The 18,454-nt window shown below is 43.6% G+C and overlaps 1 protein-coding gene across 5 annotated transcripts in view; it reads right to left on the reverse strand.

The window, feature by feature from the left end:
- The window catches only part of LOC106565046 (receptor-type tyrosine-protein phosphatase T), a 500,470-nt gene that overhangs the window by 267,918 nt on the left and 214,098 nt on the right, over nucleotides 1-18,454 (reverse strand). For all 5 annotated transcript variants that reach the window (XM_082958989.1, XM_082958987.1, XM_014131664.3 and 2 more), the window contains exons 5-6: nucleotides 14,394-14,509; nucleotides 13,467-13,641 (exon numbers count right to left, since the gene is read on the reverse strand). In XM_082958989.1, coding sequence (XP_082815115.1) covers nucleotides 13,467-13,641; nucleotides 14,394-14,509 — 291 coding nt within the window. The remainder of the gene's footprint in view (nucleotides 1-13,466; nucleotides 13,642-14,393; nucleotides 14,510-18,454) is intronic.

The following is an 18,454-nucleotide window of genomic DNA, read 5'->3' on the forward strand; positions in this document are numbered from 1 at the left end:
ACACACACAAACCAAGACACACACAAACAGATAAATAAACTGGCAAATAACTGTTTGAAGTGCTAACTCTCGGGCTGGCTGCTTATCTCCTCTGAAGTATTATGGCTCTCTAATCCATCTCTGTAACTCAGCCTCTTCACAGGCTGCTTCCTGCCGCAGCACAGCCCCAAATCCTCTGGTAATGCTGTCTTCCTGGGCTGTCTCCTTGGAGATAACCTAGGCCTCCCCATTTCGCCATCATACCATGACAGCTTCCCTCTCTCTCTCATGCTTCCCTAGCCCCCACTATCACGGTTATAGTGGATGCCCACTGTGGGCCCCACCTCCAGTGTCCCTCTGCTTCTCTGTAGGGGCCCCCATATACTCACACCGAGGGGCCAGACTGATCATCCGGCTGCAGTAGATAAGCTATGGTGGACTCAAAGGGAGGTATGCGTGCTATATCATATGGGCACGGACCAAGGGAGGAATTTGATTGTGTGACTGTTTGTCACCTACTTCTGAGCCAGGGAGAAAGAGAAAGAGATACAGAAAAATATAAAGAGAGAGGGGGTAGAGAGAGAGAGAAAGAGAGAGAGCGCAGGCGAGAGAGAGAGAGCGCGCAGGCGAGAGAGAGAGAGAGAGAGCAGGCAAGAGAGAGAGAAGGCGAGAGAGAGAGAGAGAGAGAGAGCAGGCGAGAGAGAGAGAGAGCAGGTGAGAGAGAGTGAGAGAGAGAGAGCAGGTGAGAGAGAGAGAGAGAGAGAGGGGGGAGTGAGAGAGAGGGGGGAGTGAGAGAGACAGAGGGAGACAGAGAGAGAGAGAGGGAGACAGAGGGAGACAGAGAGAGAGCGACAGAGAGAGAAAGGGAGAGAGAGAGAGAGAGAGAGAGAGAGAGAGAGAGAGAGAAAAAAGGGGGGAATGAGAGACAGAGAGAGAGAGAGAGAGAGAGAGAGAGAGAGAGAGAGAGAGAGAGAGAGAGAGAGAGAGAGGGGGGGGGGGGGGAATGAGAGAGAGAGAGAAAGAGGAGGGGAGTGAAATAGATAAATTAAATGATAAAATATACAGACCACAAATTCCAATTGGCTATACTTAACTCTGGCATCTTCCCCAATATTTGTAACCAAGGACTGATCACCCCAGTCCACAAATGTGTAAACAAATTTGACCCTAATAACTACCGTGGGATATGCATCAACAGCAACCTTGGGAAAATCCTCTGCATTATCATCAATAGCCGACTCCTACATTTCCTCAGTGAAAACAATGTACTGAGAAAATGTCAAATTGGCTTTTTACCAAATTATTGTACGACAGACCATGTATTCACCCTGCACACCCTAATTGACAAACAAACAAACAAAAACAAAGGCTAAGTCTTCTCATGCTTAGTTCATTTAAAACAAATATTGGACTCAATTTGGCATGAGGGTCTGCTATACAAATTGATGGAAGGTGGTGTTGGGGGAAAAACAAACGATATTATAAAATCCATGTACACAAACAACAATTGTGCAGTTAAAATGGGCATAAAACACACATTTCTTTCCACAGGGCCATAGTGTGAGACAGGTATGTAGCTTAAGTCCTGCCCTCTTCAACATATATATCAACGAATTGGCGAGGGCACTAGAACAGTTTGCAGCACCCGGCTTCACCCTACTAGAAACTGAAGTCAAATGTCTACTGTTTGCTGATGATCTGGTGCTTCTGTCCCCAACCAAGGAGGGCCTACCTCAGCATCTAGATCATCTGCACAGATTCTGTTCACAAACACAAACAGACCCACAGGACAGCAATACAATCTGACCCAACCAAATCATGAGAAAACAAAAAGATAATTACTTGACACATTGGAAAGAATTAACAAAAAAACAGAGCAAACTAGAATGCTATTTGGCCCTAGACAGAGAATACCCGACCACTGTGACTGACCTAAACTTAAGGAAAGCTTTTACTATGTACAGACTTAGTGAGCATAGTAGCCTTACTATTGATAAAATCCACCGTAGGCAGACCGGGCTCTCAAGAGAAGACAGGCTATGTGCACACTGCCCACAAAATGAGGTGGAAACTAAGCTGCACTTCCTAACCTCCTGCCAAATGTATGACCATATTAGAGACACATATTTCCCTCAGATTACACAGATCCACAAAGAATTCAAAAACAAACTCAATTTTGATAAACCTACTGGGTGAAATACCACAGTGTGTCATCACAGCAGCAAGATGTGTGACCTGTTGCCACTATAAAAGGGCAACCAGTGAAGAACAAACACCATTGTAAATACAACCCATATTTACATTTATTTATTTTCCCTTTTGTACTTAACTATTTGTACATCCTTACAACACTGTATATAGACATAATATGACATTTTATTATTTTGGAACTTCTGTGAGTAATGTTTACTGTTCATTTTTATTGTTTATTTCACTTTTGTTTATTATCTACTTCACTTGCTTTGGCAATGTAAACATATGTTTCCCATGCCAACAAAGCCCTAAAATTGAAATTAAATTGAAATTGAATTGAGAGAGAGAGAGAGAGAGAGAGAGAGAGAGAGAGAGAGAAAGAGAGAGACGGGGGTGTGAGAGAGGGGGGAGTGAGAGAGAGCAAGAGAGAGGGTTGTGAGAGAGAGAGAGAAGAGAGTCTATTGAGCTTCTTACTGTCAGCTAAATGAGTGCCCATCAAGCAGCAGTCAAATGGAATTTGGTTCATGCCATACTTGCTGCAAGTCAACTAAAGCAACTTCAAATGGCTTGTGGAAAGGCCACTTATAGTGACATCAACATTTAGCTGGAAAGAATAAGGGAAAAGACAAGCTTTTCCTCAAGTTAAATGGTTTCAATAGACAAATCATCTCTGTAACTTTCTCTTACAAGTGCGGAAGTTAAAACAAAGCTAAAATATAAATCATAAAGATTTCTATCGGGGACGTATACTTGGAAATTGGTATACTTGGAAGTATACCTGGAAATAAAAATGTGTATATCGCTTTAACAAATACCTACAGGTACTACGGAATGCAGCATCAGCACTGTCTCTAAAGTACAAGAGGAGTATGTTGGAGTACTGAAAGGTTATGATGCCGTATGGTCTTGACACACTACTACACATATCACATACTAAAGATCTCTACCATCACTTCTCTGCAGATGGGGGCCTGTTAAAAAGTAGTGGACTATATAGGGAACAGGGTGCCATTTGGGACTCAACACTTGACTGTGGACATCCCCACTACCTCGTAATAAATTAGTCATGGCTCCACTGAATTATTCTTTCTGATGCCTCCACTGACCTATGCACATAAAAGATGATTGAACTGACTGACCCGGTGCTGGATTCTTGTTTTTCTCAAAACAGCATCTCATATCACCCTGAGTTGATCAAGCTGAGCAAAAATGTATTTGAAAACGTTTGCCTTTTCATGACATGAGAGAAATGTGTATAAATGGCGGCAATATGCAGAGGTGGATCAAAGAGGTGGGCTGCAAATGTGAGCGTAAGGGGACGTAAAGGATAAATAACTCTCATCGTATTCTTCTTTAGTGTGCAACACCATTTGAGGTGTGAACTAGGTCGGGGGAGTGAAAGTGGAGAAAGAGAAGGGTGAGGAAGAAAGGAGAGAGAGACAGTAAGAAACAGAGAAGAAAGTGATAAAGGATGAGAGGAGGAGAGTGGAGAGAAAGAGTGAGAAACAAGGCGAGGAAGAAAGAGGGGAAATGAGACAGGGTAGCCTGGTGTCATAGACTAGACCTAACATAGTAAAAGTCAATCTGGGATACCCATATTAGTATGATATGTTACGTTTAGTTATATAAGCCTCGAACACAGGCCCTGTGTGTAGTTAACTGACCCTCTCTGCCCATTCATCGCCATTTTACCTGTTGTTGTTGTCTTAGCTGATTAGCTGTTGTTGTCTTACCCGTTGTTGTCTTAACTAGCTCTCCCAATCAACACCTGTGATTGCGTTACGTCTCTCTCTAATGTCAATATGCCTTGTATACTGTTGTTTAGGGTAGTTATCATGGTTTTATTTTACTGCGGAGCCCCTAGCCACACTCAACATGCCTCAGATACCTCTTTTGTCCCACCTCCCACACATGCGGTGACCTCACCTAGCATAACTAGTGCCTCCAGAGATGCAATCTCTCTTATCGTCACTCAATGCGTAGGTTTACCTCCACTGTACTCGCACCCTGCCATACCTCAGTCTGTACATTATGCCCTGAATCTATTCTACCACGTCCAGAAATCTGCTCCTTTTATTCTCTGCCCCCAACGCACTAGACGACAAGTTTTGATAGCCGTTAGCCGTACCCTCATCCTACTCCTCCTCTGTTCCTCGGGTGATGTAGAGGTTAACCAAGGCCCTGTGTGTCCCCAGGCGCTCTCATTTGTTGACTGCTGTAACCGTAAAAGCCTTGGTTTCATGCATGTTAACATCAGAAGCTTCCTCCCTAAGTTTGTTTTACTCACTGCTTTAGCACACTCCGCCAACCCTGATGTCCTTGCCGTGCCTGAATCCTGGCTTAGGAAGGTCACCAAGCATTCTGAGATTTCCATCCCCAACTCCAACATTTCCATCAAGATAGAACTGCCAAAGGGGAAGGAGTTGCAATCTACTGCAGAGATACTTTCCAGTTTGAGCTTCTAATTTTAAAAATGAATCTCTCCAGAAATAAGTCTCTCACTGTTGCCGCCTGTTATAGACCCCCCTCAGCTCCCAGCTGTGCCCAGGACACCATATGTGAATTGATCTATCTTCAGAGTAGGTTATTTTAGGTGACCTAAACTGGGATATGCTTAACACCCTGGCGGTCCTACAATCTAAGCTAGATGCCCTCAATCTCACACAAATTATCAAGGAACACACCAGGTACAACCCTAAATCTGTAAACATGGGCACCCTCATAGATATTATCCTGACCAACCTGCCCTCCAATTACACCTCTGCTGTTTTCAATCAGGATCTCAGCGATCACTGCCTCATTTCCTACATCTGTTATGGGACCGCGGTCAAACGACCACCCCTCATCACTGTCAAACACTCCCTAAAACACTTCTGCGAGCAGGCACGGGTATCCTGGAAGGAAATTGACCTCATCCCGTCAGTAGAGGATGCCTGGTTGTTCTTTAAAAGTAATTTCCTCACCATCTTAAATAAGCATGGCCCTTTCAAAAAATGTAGAACTAAGAAGAGATATAGCCCTTGGTTCACTCCAGACCTGACTGCCCTTGACCAGCACAAAAACATCCTGTGGTGTACTGCCCTAGCATCGAATAGTCTCCGCGATATACAACTTTTCAGGGAAGTCAGGAACTACTACACACAGTCAGTTAGAAAAGCAAAGGCTAGATTTTTCAAACAGAAATTCGCATCCTGTAGCTCCAACTCCAAAAAGTTCTGGGACACTGTAAAGTCCATGGAGAATAAAAGCACCTCCTCCCAGCTGTCCACTGCACTGAGGCTAGCAAACACTGTCACCACCGATAAATCCACGAAAATCGAGAATTTCAATAAGCATTTCTCTACGGCTGGCCATGCTTTCCTCCTGGCTACCCCAACCCTGGCCAACAACACTGCACCCCCCGCAGCGACTTGCCCAAGCCTCCCCAGCTTCTCCTTCACCCAAATCCAGATAGTAGATGTTCTGGAAATGCTGCAAAACCTGGACCCGTACAAATCAGCTGGGCTAGACAATCTGGACCCTCTCTTTCTAAAATTATCCACCGCCATTGTTGCAACCACTATTACTAGTCTGTTCAACCTCTCCTTCGTATTGTCCGAGATTCCTAAACATTGGAAAGCTGCCGCGGTCATCCCCCTCTTCAAATTGGGTGACACTCTAGACCAAAACTGTTACAGACCTATATCCATCCTGCCCTGTCTTTATAAAGTCTTCGAAAGTCAAGTAAACAAACAGATCACTGACCATTTCGAATCCCACTGTACCTTCTCCGCTGTGCAATCCGGATTCCGAGCTGGTCATGGGTGCACCTCAGCCACTCTCAAGGTACTAAATGATATCATAACCGCCATTGATAAAAGACAGCACTGTGCAGCCGTCTTCATCGACCTGGCCAAGGCTTTCGACTCTGTCAATCACCGTATTCTTATTGGCAGACTCAACAGCCTTGGTTTCTCAAATGACTGCTTCGCCTGGTTCACCAACTACTTCTCAGATAGTTCAGTGTGTCAAATCGGAGGGCCTGTTGTCCAGACCTCTGGCAGTCTCTATGGGGGTACCACAGGGTTCAAACCTCAGGCCGACTCTTTTCTCTGTATAAATCAATGATGTTGCTCTTGCTGCGGGTGATTCCTTGATCCACCTCTATGCAGATGACACCATTCTGTATACATCTCGCCCTTCTTTGGACACTGTGTTAACAAACCTCCAAACGAGCTTCAATGCCATACAACACTACTTCCGTGGCCTCCAACTGCTCTTAAACGCTAGTAAAACTAAATTCATGCTCTTCAACCGATTGCTGCCTGCACCCGCCCGCCCGACTAGCATCACTACTCTGGACGGTTCTGACTTAGAATATGTAGACAACTACAAATACCTAGGTGTCTGGCTAGACTGTAAACTCTCCTTCCAGACTCACATTAAGCATCTGTCATGACTGTCCTGATCAGGTCAGGTTACAGGAGACCATAATCCTACAGGGTCTCTCTCAACCCCCAACAGAGGAGGAGAGATCTAGGGGTATGAGGATGTGGGGGTTTTACGACCCCTCACGCCCATGATAAATCCTAGGACACAGAGAAATTCCTGTGTCCTCACTATGGAGAACTGGCCTTAGAACATTAAACATGCAATAAAGGGACTTTGGAACAATGGTTTCCGTCAGCCACAAAGTCGCTCTGGATAAGAGCGTCTGCTAAATGACTAAAATGTAGATGTAAAAAATGAGGAGAGATGGAATATGAAAATGTATGTCATTTTTGTTTTATTATTAAAGGTTAACAGATGACGTTATTATGAAAACATTGTACCTTTAAGAGTTTTCCCAGTATATGCCTGATGTTTATACATTGTACGTTGTGTGGAAAATATCCAAATCAAAGAGAATGTTTTGGTAAAGATGAGATGTGAAGTTAGTGTCTAAAATTGGATTTGAGTAAAATCTAGGCCTTGTCCCTTAACTTAGTACGCCCAGAGAACTGCCCTAAAGGCGGTTACGCCCACTTCTGAACCGAGGGTATAAGACATAAGACTGGAGAATTAACATAGACTAAAAGAGACCCCAAGCTGCAGCTAAGGTCTAAATGGTCAACGAACCCCAAAACGCAACACAAAGTTTGAAGACAAAGAAATCTTTTCTACCCAAGCTACGGATGAGTAGCTGTGTCTAAGCGGGTGAATTCAAGCCGAACCACCTAGCCTCCACTCTTCATCAAATCGTGGTATCTACGCTATTTCATTCATACGCTGTGAGCTCTGAGCTACAGAGCTGTCTGTCCTCAGACGACACCACAGAGAAAAGGGAAGAAATCAGACCACCAAGCCAAGAAGGACACTGACATCGTGAGGACAATCAGAGAGTTGCGTCGGAGCAGTGCGCCCTTGAGAAGCCTAAACGAGCCACGCGGGACGCCCCTCCGAGATCTCCAACACGTAATTACATCATTATATTCTGACCCATAAGAGCAGCAGTTCGGGGCAAGGCTAGGTTTAAATAAGCATAGCTGACAAATGAACCCAAATGTATCTTTCTCTCGTGTACTTTCTTTGTTTCTCTCTCTTTTAAATCCCCATTTTGGGTAACACGCGCCATAGTGTGTTGGCCCGTTATACTAAGTCCTAATCAATAGCCTAGACTGTGTTTTGTGTATGTGTATTTTTATCATTATTTTAGCTTGCTAGTAAATAAATAATCAACTAAGATTGGTGTGGTAAACTCATTGGTGTAGCCCGGGTTCGTGCAGATTCCCGGATTATGCGACGTTCAGACATGAGACTAGAGGTTGATTAATTTAGCAACTGTTGTAAAATCGATATTCTGATATTCTTTGAGTTAATTTGGGAAATAGAAACTCAATAAAACTAATTTTCCCATGGTGCCCCAGGTTAATGAGTTAATAACTGCTTGATTCATTGCTTGATTCATTTAAGCACGCAATTATAAACAGTTAATCATTCAATGAGCAACAGTCGTCACATTAACGGAGACACCTGAAACCCCACCTCTTTAAGGAATACCTAGGATAGGATAAAGTTATCCTTCTACCCCCCCCCCCCTTAAAAGATTTAGATGCACTATTGTAAAGTGGTTGTTCCACTGGATATCATAAGGTGAATGCACCAATTTGTAAGTCGCTCTGGATAAGAGCGTCTGCTAAATGACTTAAATGTAAATGTAAATGTAATTAACTAATACAACGTCACGACACATCTCTAATCCAAAATTAATCGGCTTCCTATTTCGCAACAAAGCATCCTTCACTCACGCTGCCAAACATACCCTCGTAAAACTGACTATCCTACTGATCCTCGACTTCGGCGATGTCATTTACAAAATAGCCTCCAATACTCTACTCAGCAAACTGGATGCAGTCTACCACAGTGCCATCCGTTTTGTCACCAAAGCCCCATATACGACCCACCACTGCGACCTGTATGCTCTCGTCGGCTGGCCCTCGCTACATATTCGTCGCCAGACCCACTGGCTCCAGGTCATCTATAAGTCTTTGATAGGTAAAGCTCTGCCTTATCTCAGCTCACTGGTCATCATAACAGCACGCGCTCCAGCAGGTATATCTCACTGGTCATCCCCAAAGCCAACACCTACTTTGGCCGCCTTTCCTTCTAGTTCTCTGCTGCCAATGACTGGAACGAATTGCAAAACTCCCTGAAGTTGGAGACTTATATCTCCCTGACTAACTTTAAGCATCAGCTATCTGAGCAGCTTACCGATCGCTGCAGCTGTACACAGCCCATCTGTAAATAGCCCATCCAACTACCTACCTCATCCCCATATTGTTTTTATTTACTTTTTTGGCTCTTTTGCACACCAGTAATTCTACCCGCACATCATCATCTGCACATCTATTACTCCAGTGTTAATTTGCTAAATTGTAATTACTTCACTACTATTGGCCTATTTATTGCCTTACCACCTTACTCCATTTGCACACACTGTACACAGGTTTTTCTATTGTGTTATTGACTGTACTTTTGTTTATCCCATGTGTAACTCTGTGTTGTTGTTTTTTGTCACACTGCTATGCTCTATCTTGGCCAGGTCGCAGTTGTAAATGAGAACTTTTCTCAACTGACCTACCGGGTTAAATAAAGGAGAAATAAAAAAATCTTTAAAAAAATAAGACAGAAGGTTACTTAAAGAGTGACTGCCCCTAAAAAACAACTGATCCCTTTAAAAATGGCCTGTGTGGCACCAATATGAGTCAGCAACATATATTCTTGACTACAAAGTGTAAATAGGATACTTTTGGTCATAAAGTCAGTCTCATCTAAAATGGAGTTTGTAACCCAAATGTGTCAGAATTAGTAAATTAAGGTTGGGTTTGGATTACAATTATGTCAACAATTCATGCTCCCTTTTGCCAAGCTCGACGTGCAAATAATTTCCTTAATTGAATGGGGCTCCGTTGTTTCATCGCCCCCAACACATTCAAAGGATCACGGCCGTTTGAGACTGAAAATCCCTATCCGAATTGACCATGTCTCTGGCTCCGGTTCGGCGACGCATGCTTCCAGAAGGATGCACAAACAACTATGGTTTACATGCACTGCTAGTTAGCTAGCTAATGTTAGCCTACAAGTCGGATTTGCAAATTAGTTCATAGCTCATACAAGTGTATTATGTAATGGATAACGGATGCAGCTATGGTGGTAGCTTACTCATGTCTGAGTCTGACTAATACAGTGAACTAGGAGCAACAAACCGTAACATCGTCACTGGGCTGAACCTAATCTAATCTGGAGCTGCAGTCAGTCTCTCTAAAGCATAGAATTAGCTTGACCCATGTTACTGCCCTGATGACACAGACGGCTTCATCAACAACAGTAAGGTGTGTCATGCGAAAGGTTTTGCTAAACTAGTAGGTTAATTACCCAGCCAAGCAGATACAAGTAGTAGGGTTATTTTGGTTGTAGTAGGGTTATTTTGTTTGTAAAGTGCATTATCAAAACACTTTGTCCTTTTTTATATCAAATTGCAATTTACCACTTGGCTGTCTATTGTATGACTCTGTCACAGGCCCTCCCAGTCAATACCACCTCTTAAGATGAGGAAGTACATTGTTTATGATGATTGCCTTCTGCATTTGTTCGAGAGATGTCCATTTTGCAGCCGAACATGGAACATAGAGAATGCCAGCAAGTGGACCCTCAGCATCACGCAGACATGCCCTCGCTGTGAGCATTCCTATAAATAGAACAGGGATGACACTTGAATCAGGTTGGTGACATTTGACCTGGTCAAAGGTCAAAACAATTTTGAGTTTTGTCGCAATTCACCTTCATAACCTCCCCTGGTGGAACCAGCCTGATCGCTCCATTTACCATTCTATTTCACTTCAAATATTATGACATCCGAAGTGAAACAAAAAGGTGAATGCAGCAATCAGGTTGTTTCCACCATGCTAATCATAACCACCATTGAGAATGTAATCAGTGCTCTGTGTGTGTGTTTGTACGTGACCAACCAGAATCTTTGATGAGGGGCCAGGAGCTGATCTGCGCTGTCATGGCCGTAAATAGGGCGCTGGCAAAGACCTTACCTTCAGCCTCACCTCTTGCCTGCTCACCAATGGTTGTCGATGGGGAGACCAGAATTAGGTAGGTTTAGTCTGACCTGTTCAAACTTCAACATAGTATAAGTTTGTTTTTTCAGATATCACCTATCCTCACTACCTAATGTTAGCAGAACAGTGACTATGTGTAACAGAACAGTGACTATGTGTTCATGTGTTCACAGAAACATGTATGGAGCCAGCACATGGAGACTTGCAAGATGATGTGATGAAGTTCATACTGACAGACGCGCTTGTATTCTGACGACTCTATTCGGAGAGAGACCTGGCACTGCATAACAATTTTACTAGACAACATTTACTTGTAATGTCTTATAAATTATTGAATTGAATGGTACCAGTCAAAACGGGAAGGAGAAACCCTGTGTAACTCCTGTTGTATACAGGACACCACACAGGAAGGTATGACCATTCTGACATGATTGCCAAGGTAGCGCCATTACCACCAGACAAATTGTCGATAGGCACAGTATCTGTATCAGCTGGGAATGCTGCGGGCAAGGTTCTGACAGATGGGTGTGTCTTAAACCTCACTGTTCTAATCTCTTCCAATACCTGTAATTCCCTGCTTTTCCTCAGCCTTAAGAGACCCATAGATCCAGCCAATGACATGTTGATAGGGAATTGAGAATGCACTGTCTGGAACGTAAAAGGCACCTGGCCAAAAGGCCTCAGTTTCTTTTATAGTTTCACTAGGGCTAAGCCACAGTTCGACCACTTCTTAGTCAATAAGCAGGTATTCAATCCTATTCCAACTATTATATATATTAACAAAATAACATAGGCACTAATATATTCACTATAACTCTGTATAACCAATTCTGTATCTATGCTGTAAAAGTATTGTATTTGATGACCCTGGAAATTCAGAATAATATGTGAACAGTTTGCTTCAAACTGCCCCAACCCTCTAACTCACAGTAGTGTCATGATTCTCATGTTATCATTAAAATCAGGACACAAACTAATACAGCTGACTAATAAAGCGTTGCATTATCATAACAGGTCCAGAACCCCCGTCCTCCGCGTAGGGCTCTCTCTTGTTTTATATCCACACTGCCTTGGCACCTCAGAATTCCCCTGGCTGATGCCAGTGTCTTTGAACACCGGAGCTGCCAGCAGAGACAGACCCTCCCTGGCACACACACACACACACACACACACACACACACACACACACACACACCCACACACACACACACACACACACACACACACACACACACACACACACACACACACACACACACACACACACACACACACACACGAGGGCCCAGGAGGAGTGCATGATGAGGAGAGACAGATGGTGCTGATGGCTCCTGTTCTCAGCGCAACATCCAATCAAAAACAGCCAACACCACACCAAACACATCTCTCTGCTAACTATCTAACCAAACACCCACTTAGCCCAGTTTGACTTTCACCATCTACCTTTAGTCTAACGTAGAAGCACTGGATGTTCAGCGTTTTTTTAAATAATGTTTATTTATTATGAAATTATGAAAAATATTAACATTCCACCCATGAGGCCACTAGATCATTTGACTGTAGGAAAGTCTACTAGATTAATTCCTATCAATACATAACTGGAAGAACCTATTCACCTTATTTGCCAGCTCTAAATCACTTGATAATTAAAATCACCCTTTTGCTTAACATAACTATCCAATTCCTACAGATTTCTTCAAAAGAAGGGGTAGTAGGGGCAGTTATGGACTGAGACATTGTGACCGCTGATCCGTATAGACTAGTGGCTGAGAGGGCCACTTGTGCAGGTCATTAATCAGAACTATCAGCTAATCTACTCTCAAACACCAAGGACGCTAATCAAACACCAAGGGTGAGACCAGTGGACACAGCAGCCAGCCTGGATTTGTGTAGCCTCCAGTCCAGCCGAGGTGCACCGATTCAGGCATGATGCACTACAAAGGCCCTTGGCTATAAGCCTGAAGGCCCGAGCCAAGAAGCCAGGTGCAGGAACAACTCAAGGTTAGGCGGAGTCTCCTCACTTCCAGATGCATCACAGTGGTGATTCGATGCCAGCTTCTGCTAGGCAGCGCCAGTTCGCCCCGTTCCACACACATATGGGCAGTGAGCGGGAATCAAAGCCCCACATTAGTGGGTAAATATCAGCATTAAAGGTTTGTTTGGATAGGCAAACCACCCGGGGCAGGAACAGTCACGGGCTGAATTTAGACAGGAGGGGAGGAGTCCTCCCTTTCTGAGAAGAGAAGTGATAGAACAAAATATATAGTATATTTCAGATTATTTACAGTGCCCGACCAAGTATCTTCTTTTTCTCAGAAGAGAGCGGAGAGAGAGAGTGCCCACCCATCCAACAGTAACCAATGACCCCCCAGCAGTCTACGCTATCTGTGAAGCAAGCCTTGTTTTCCACTCCCTTAACCAATTTGTTCTCTTTGTTTATGTTCAAGACAATGTTAGCGTGCATAAGTAAGTGGGAGAAGGGGGAGACAGTGGAACATAACACTGCTGCTGCTGATGGTGGCTGAAATAGTGAGGGGTGGCCGCTCGGATAATGACTGGAGGACCACAGGGGAGTTCTGACCGACTGCTAATAGGCTGGTATTATTGTAGCCTAGCATTAGCCTAGCCAGTAGCCTAGCTGTTAGCCGCTAGCTTTTATCTGCTAGCTTTTAGCCACTAGCAGGTAAGCTGTTAGTATGTCAGCCATACCTTTGACGATGAGCTCAGCGTAGTTGGAAACCCCGGAGCCGCCATCGGAGCGGATGACGCAGCGGTAGCGGCTGGTGCTCCTCTGGGACGTGTCCCCGACACTGACGGTGGCTGAGAAACGTCGGTGGTTCACCACCCGCGTCACCATGAGGGCTGTATCTTTACCGTTCCACTGCTGCAGAGAGACAGCCAGACAGACACTTGCTTACTAACAAGTGTACACAGTATTTCTCACATTGTTATGGTAAAAAAGGATGGTCATTCAAAACTGATAACCAAAGAAACTCACAGTATGGTTAATGTTTGTCAGATACCCTGCAACTTTTTCAGATACATTTCTGTGACTTTCCATTTCACAGCACTTTTCCTTGCGCTATCATAACAATCTATATAACAATCTATAACAATCTCCCAAACATAAATTTATTCTATCATGTCCTTTTTTATGCCCTGGGTACTACATTCCATTACAAATGCCATTACTACAAGACACAAACATTTGCTAGTGAAGTACAGTGATAGCTGATAGAGAGGCAGTAGTCCATATTAAAACAACACTTTCCACTCAGGGCACAGATTGTATGGATATCCCCATAGAGGTTATACCATTACAGTGTGTGTGCAAGTACAGCAAGGAACTGGAAAATACTGTAAGTGTCTTTCACAAGGGTAAAGTCACTCATAACACTGCAACAGAGATCAAATAAAATGCCCTGTGTATTCTACATCACTGATGAGGCCTACACAGGCCAAACCCTTGACGACGCTGGTCCAACTGTGAGCCGCCCTATGGGACAGCCATATTTGTCTAGCCCCATCACTCAGGCAGGGCTGCCGTCTGTTATTTTTCAAATGAATGATTGTAGCGTTAAAGTGAGAGGGACAAGCTGGATGACAACTATAGTGGAGCGAACGGGAGGGACTCACCTGTAGCCACAGTTGGTCGTGTTGGGACCACTTCCCCCCAGCAGTACACTGGAAGGTGGCGTTCTGGCCCACGTTCACCTCCACATTCTGCAGCCGCAGGAAGTGAGGTGCTTTCCCTACAAGGGGCAGGAAACTGTGTCATATACTCAAATTATATTTTGAGTGTTGCCACGGGGCCATAAAAGCAGCATCGCGAATTGCTCCTGTACATTTCTGTAAATATTAGTCATATTTAGTTGTTTTTTATATACAGTGAGGGAAAAAAGTATTTGATCCCCTGCTGATTTTGTACGTTTGCCCACTGACAAAGAAATGATCAGTCTATTATTTTAATGGTAGGTTTATTTGAACAGTGAGAGACAGAATGACAACAAACAAATCCTAAAAAACGCATGTCAAAAATGTTATAAAATGATTTGCATTTTAATGAGGGAAATAAGTATTTGACCCTCGGCAAAACATGACTTAGTACTTGGTGGCAAAACCTTTGTTGGCAATCACAGAGGTCAGACATTTCTTGTAGTTGGCCACCAGGTTTGCACACATCTCAGGAGGGATTTTGTCCCACTCCTCTTTGTAGATCTTCTCCAAGTCATTAAGGTTTCGAGGCTGACGTTTGGCAACTCGAACCTTCAGCTCCCTCCACAGATTTTCTATGGGATTAAGGTCTGGAGACTGGCTAGGCCACTCCAGGACCTTAATGTGCTTTTTCTTGAGCGACTCCTTTGTTGCCTTGGCAGTGTGTTTTGGGTCATTGTCATACTAGAATACCCATCCACGACCCATTTTCAATGCCCTGGCTGAGGGAAGGAGGTTCTCACCCAAGATTTGACGGTACATGGCCCCATCCATCGTCCCTTTGATGCGGTGAAGTTGTCCTGTCCCCTTAGGGGAAAAACACCCCCCAAAGCATAATGTTTCCACCTCCAAGTTTGACGGTGGGGATTGTGTTCTTGGGGTCATAGGAAGCATTCCTCCTCCTCCAAACACGGCGAGTTGAGTTGATGCCAAAGAGCTCCATTTTGGTCTCATCTGACCACAGCACTTTCACCCAGTTGTCCTCTGAATCATTCAGATGTTCATTGGAAAACTTCAGACGGGCATGTATATGTGCTTTCTTGAGCAGGGGGACCTTGCCGGCGCTGCAGGATTTCAGTCCTTCACGGCGTAGTATGTTACCAATTGTTTTCTTGGTGACTATGGTCCCAGCTGCCTTGAGATCATTGACAAGATCCTCCTGTGTAGTTCTGGGCGGATTCCTCACCGTTCTCATGATCATTGCAACTCCACAAGGTGAGATCTTGCATGGAGCCCCACGCCAAGGGAGATTGACAGTTCTTTTGTGTTTCTTCCATTTGCGAATAATCGCACCAACTGTTGTCACCTTCTCACCAAGCTGCTTGGCGATGGTCTTGTAGCCCATTCCAGCCTTGTGTAGGTCTACAATCTTGTCCCTGACATCCTTGGAGAGCTCTTTGGTCTTGGCCATGGTGGAGAGTTTGGAATCTGATTGATTGATTGATTCTGTGGACAGGTGTCTTTTATACAGGTAACAAACTGAGATTAGGAGCACTCCCTTTATGAGTGTGCTCCTAATCTCAGCTCGTTACCTGTATAAAAGACACCTGGGAGCCAGAAATCTTTCTGATTGAGAGGGGGTCAAATACTTATTTTCTTCATTAAAATGCAAATCAATTTATAACATTTTTGACATGCGTTTTTTTTCTGGATTTTTTTGTTGTTATTCTGTCTCTCACTGTTCAAATAAACCTACCATTAAAATTATAGACTGATCATTTCTTTGTCAGTAGGCAAACGTACAAAATCAGCATGGGATCAAATACTTTTTTCCCTCACTGTATATACACAGTACCAGTCAAAGGTTTGGACACACCTACTCAAGGGTTTTTCTTTATTTTTTACTATTTTCTACATTGTAGAATAATAGTGAAGACATCAAAACTATGAAATAACACACATGGAATCAAGTAGAAACCAAAAAAAGTGTTAAACAAATCAAAATATATGTTTTATTTGAGATTCTTCAAAGTGGCCACATTTTGCCTTGCTGACAGCTTTGCACAATCTTGGCATTCTCTCAACCAGCTTCATGATGTAATCACCTGGAATGCATTTCAATTAACAGGTGTGCCTTGTTAAAAGTTAATTTGTAAAATGTATTTCCTAACTTAATGCATTTAAGAATTAACAAGGTAGGGGTGACAAGGTAGGGGTAGTATACACAAGCCCTATTTGGTAAAAGACCAAGTCCATATTATGGCAAATACAGCTCAAATAAGCAAAAAGAAACGACAGTCCATCATTACTTTAAGACATGAAGGTCAGTCAATACAGAACATTTCAAGAACTTTTAAAGCTTCTTCAAGTGCAGTTGCAAAAACCATCAAGCGCTATGACGAAACTGGCTCTCATGATGACCACCATAGGAAAGGAAGACCCAGAGATAACTCTGCTGCAGAGGATAAGTTCATTCGAGTTACCAGCCTCAGAAATGGAAGCCCAAATAAATGCTTCACAGAGTAACAGACATCTCAACATCAACTGTTCGGAGGAGACTGCGTGAATCAGGCCTTCATGGTCGAATTGCTGCAAAGAAAACACTACTAAAGGACACCAAAAAGAAGAAGAGACTTGCTTGGGCCAAGAAACATGCGCAAAGGACATTATACCGGTGGAAATCTGTCCTTTGATCTAATGTGAGATTTTTAACTCCAACCACCGTGTCTTTGTGAGACGCAGAGTAGGTGAATGGATGATCTCTGCATGTGTGGTTTCCACTGTGAAGCATGGAGGAGGAGGTGTGATGTTGTGGGGGTGCTTTGCTGGTGCCACTGTTTGTGATTTATTTAGAATTCAATGCACACTTAACCAGCATGTTTACCTCAGCATTATGCAGCGATATGCCATCCCATCTGCTTTGTGCTTAGTGGGACTATAATTTGTTTTTCAACAGGGCAATGATCCAACACACCTCCAGGGTGGGTAAGGGCTATTCGACCAAGAAGGAGAGTGATGCATCAGATGATCTGGCCTCCACAATCACCCGACCTCAACCTAATTGAGATGGTTTGGGATGAGTTGGACCGCAGAGTGAAGGAAAAGCAGCCATCAAGTGCTCAGCATATCCTTCAAGACTGTTGGATAAAGCATTCCAGCATTCCAGGCATTCCAGGTTCCAAGCTGTCTGATGGCAAAATGTGTCCACTTTGAAGAATCTCAAATATAAAATATATTTTGATTTGTTTAACACTTTTGTGGTTACTACATTATTCCATATGTGTTATTTCGTAGTATTGATGTCTTCACTATTATTCTACAATGTAGAAAATAATAAAAATAAAGAAAAACCTTGAATGAGTAGGTGGCTCCAAACTTTTGACAGGTACTGTATATGTTTTAAATAATGAACAGTGTATGACATTACAATTGTCTTAAACCAGCACCATGTTTCAAAACTGTCAAACAAGTCAGTTGGTTGTATGGTTGGTAGGGCTAGCTAACTAGCTAGTAGCTGGCTAGCTGGATGTTTTGATTTGAAAGTGAGGTTGAGGTTGAATGGAGAAGTCTGAAGTAAGAGCCAAAAAAAGACAACTGAGATGGCAGAGGACGAGTGCAGATTCTTGGGAGTACTACAAGCTACTTTGGACTATTGCCAATGTGCAGTGAGCTATTCGGCGCCTCAATGGCTGCCGGGGCATCACCCAGGTGAGTGCTGCTTGTTGTTGGTGGTTGAGAAGTAGTTGGCTAGCTACCAGCTACAGAGACCCGTTGCGCTGAGGTCATTGCTCCGAGTCTGAACCCGTCGGACCCTGTCCCTGACCAAGGCTCCTGAGGCTTTCACCTGGCTTTGACCGACTGATGCTCCCTCCACACAGACATTTGACATTATTTATTTGTTTATTTATTTATATGGACTGTACACTGCAATTTAGCTCTTAACTGTCAATGTTGTACACCTTGACATTAAACTAAACTTTATACAGAGCACACAATACTATGACTAGACATGCATCAGCATATATGAACTCTTTGACTCTAAC

Source organism: Salmo salar, chromosome 12 (assembly GCF_965601325.2).
Source record: "Salmo salar chromosome 12, fSalSal1, whole genome shotgun sequence".
Lineage (NCBI taxonomy): Eukaryota > Metazoa > Chordata > Actinopteri > Salmoniformes > Salmonidae > Salmo > Salmo salar.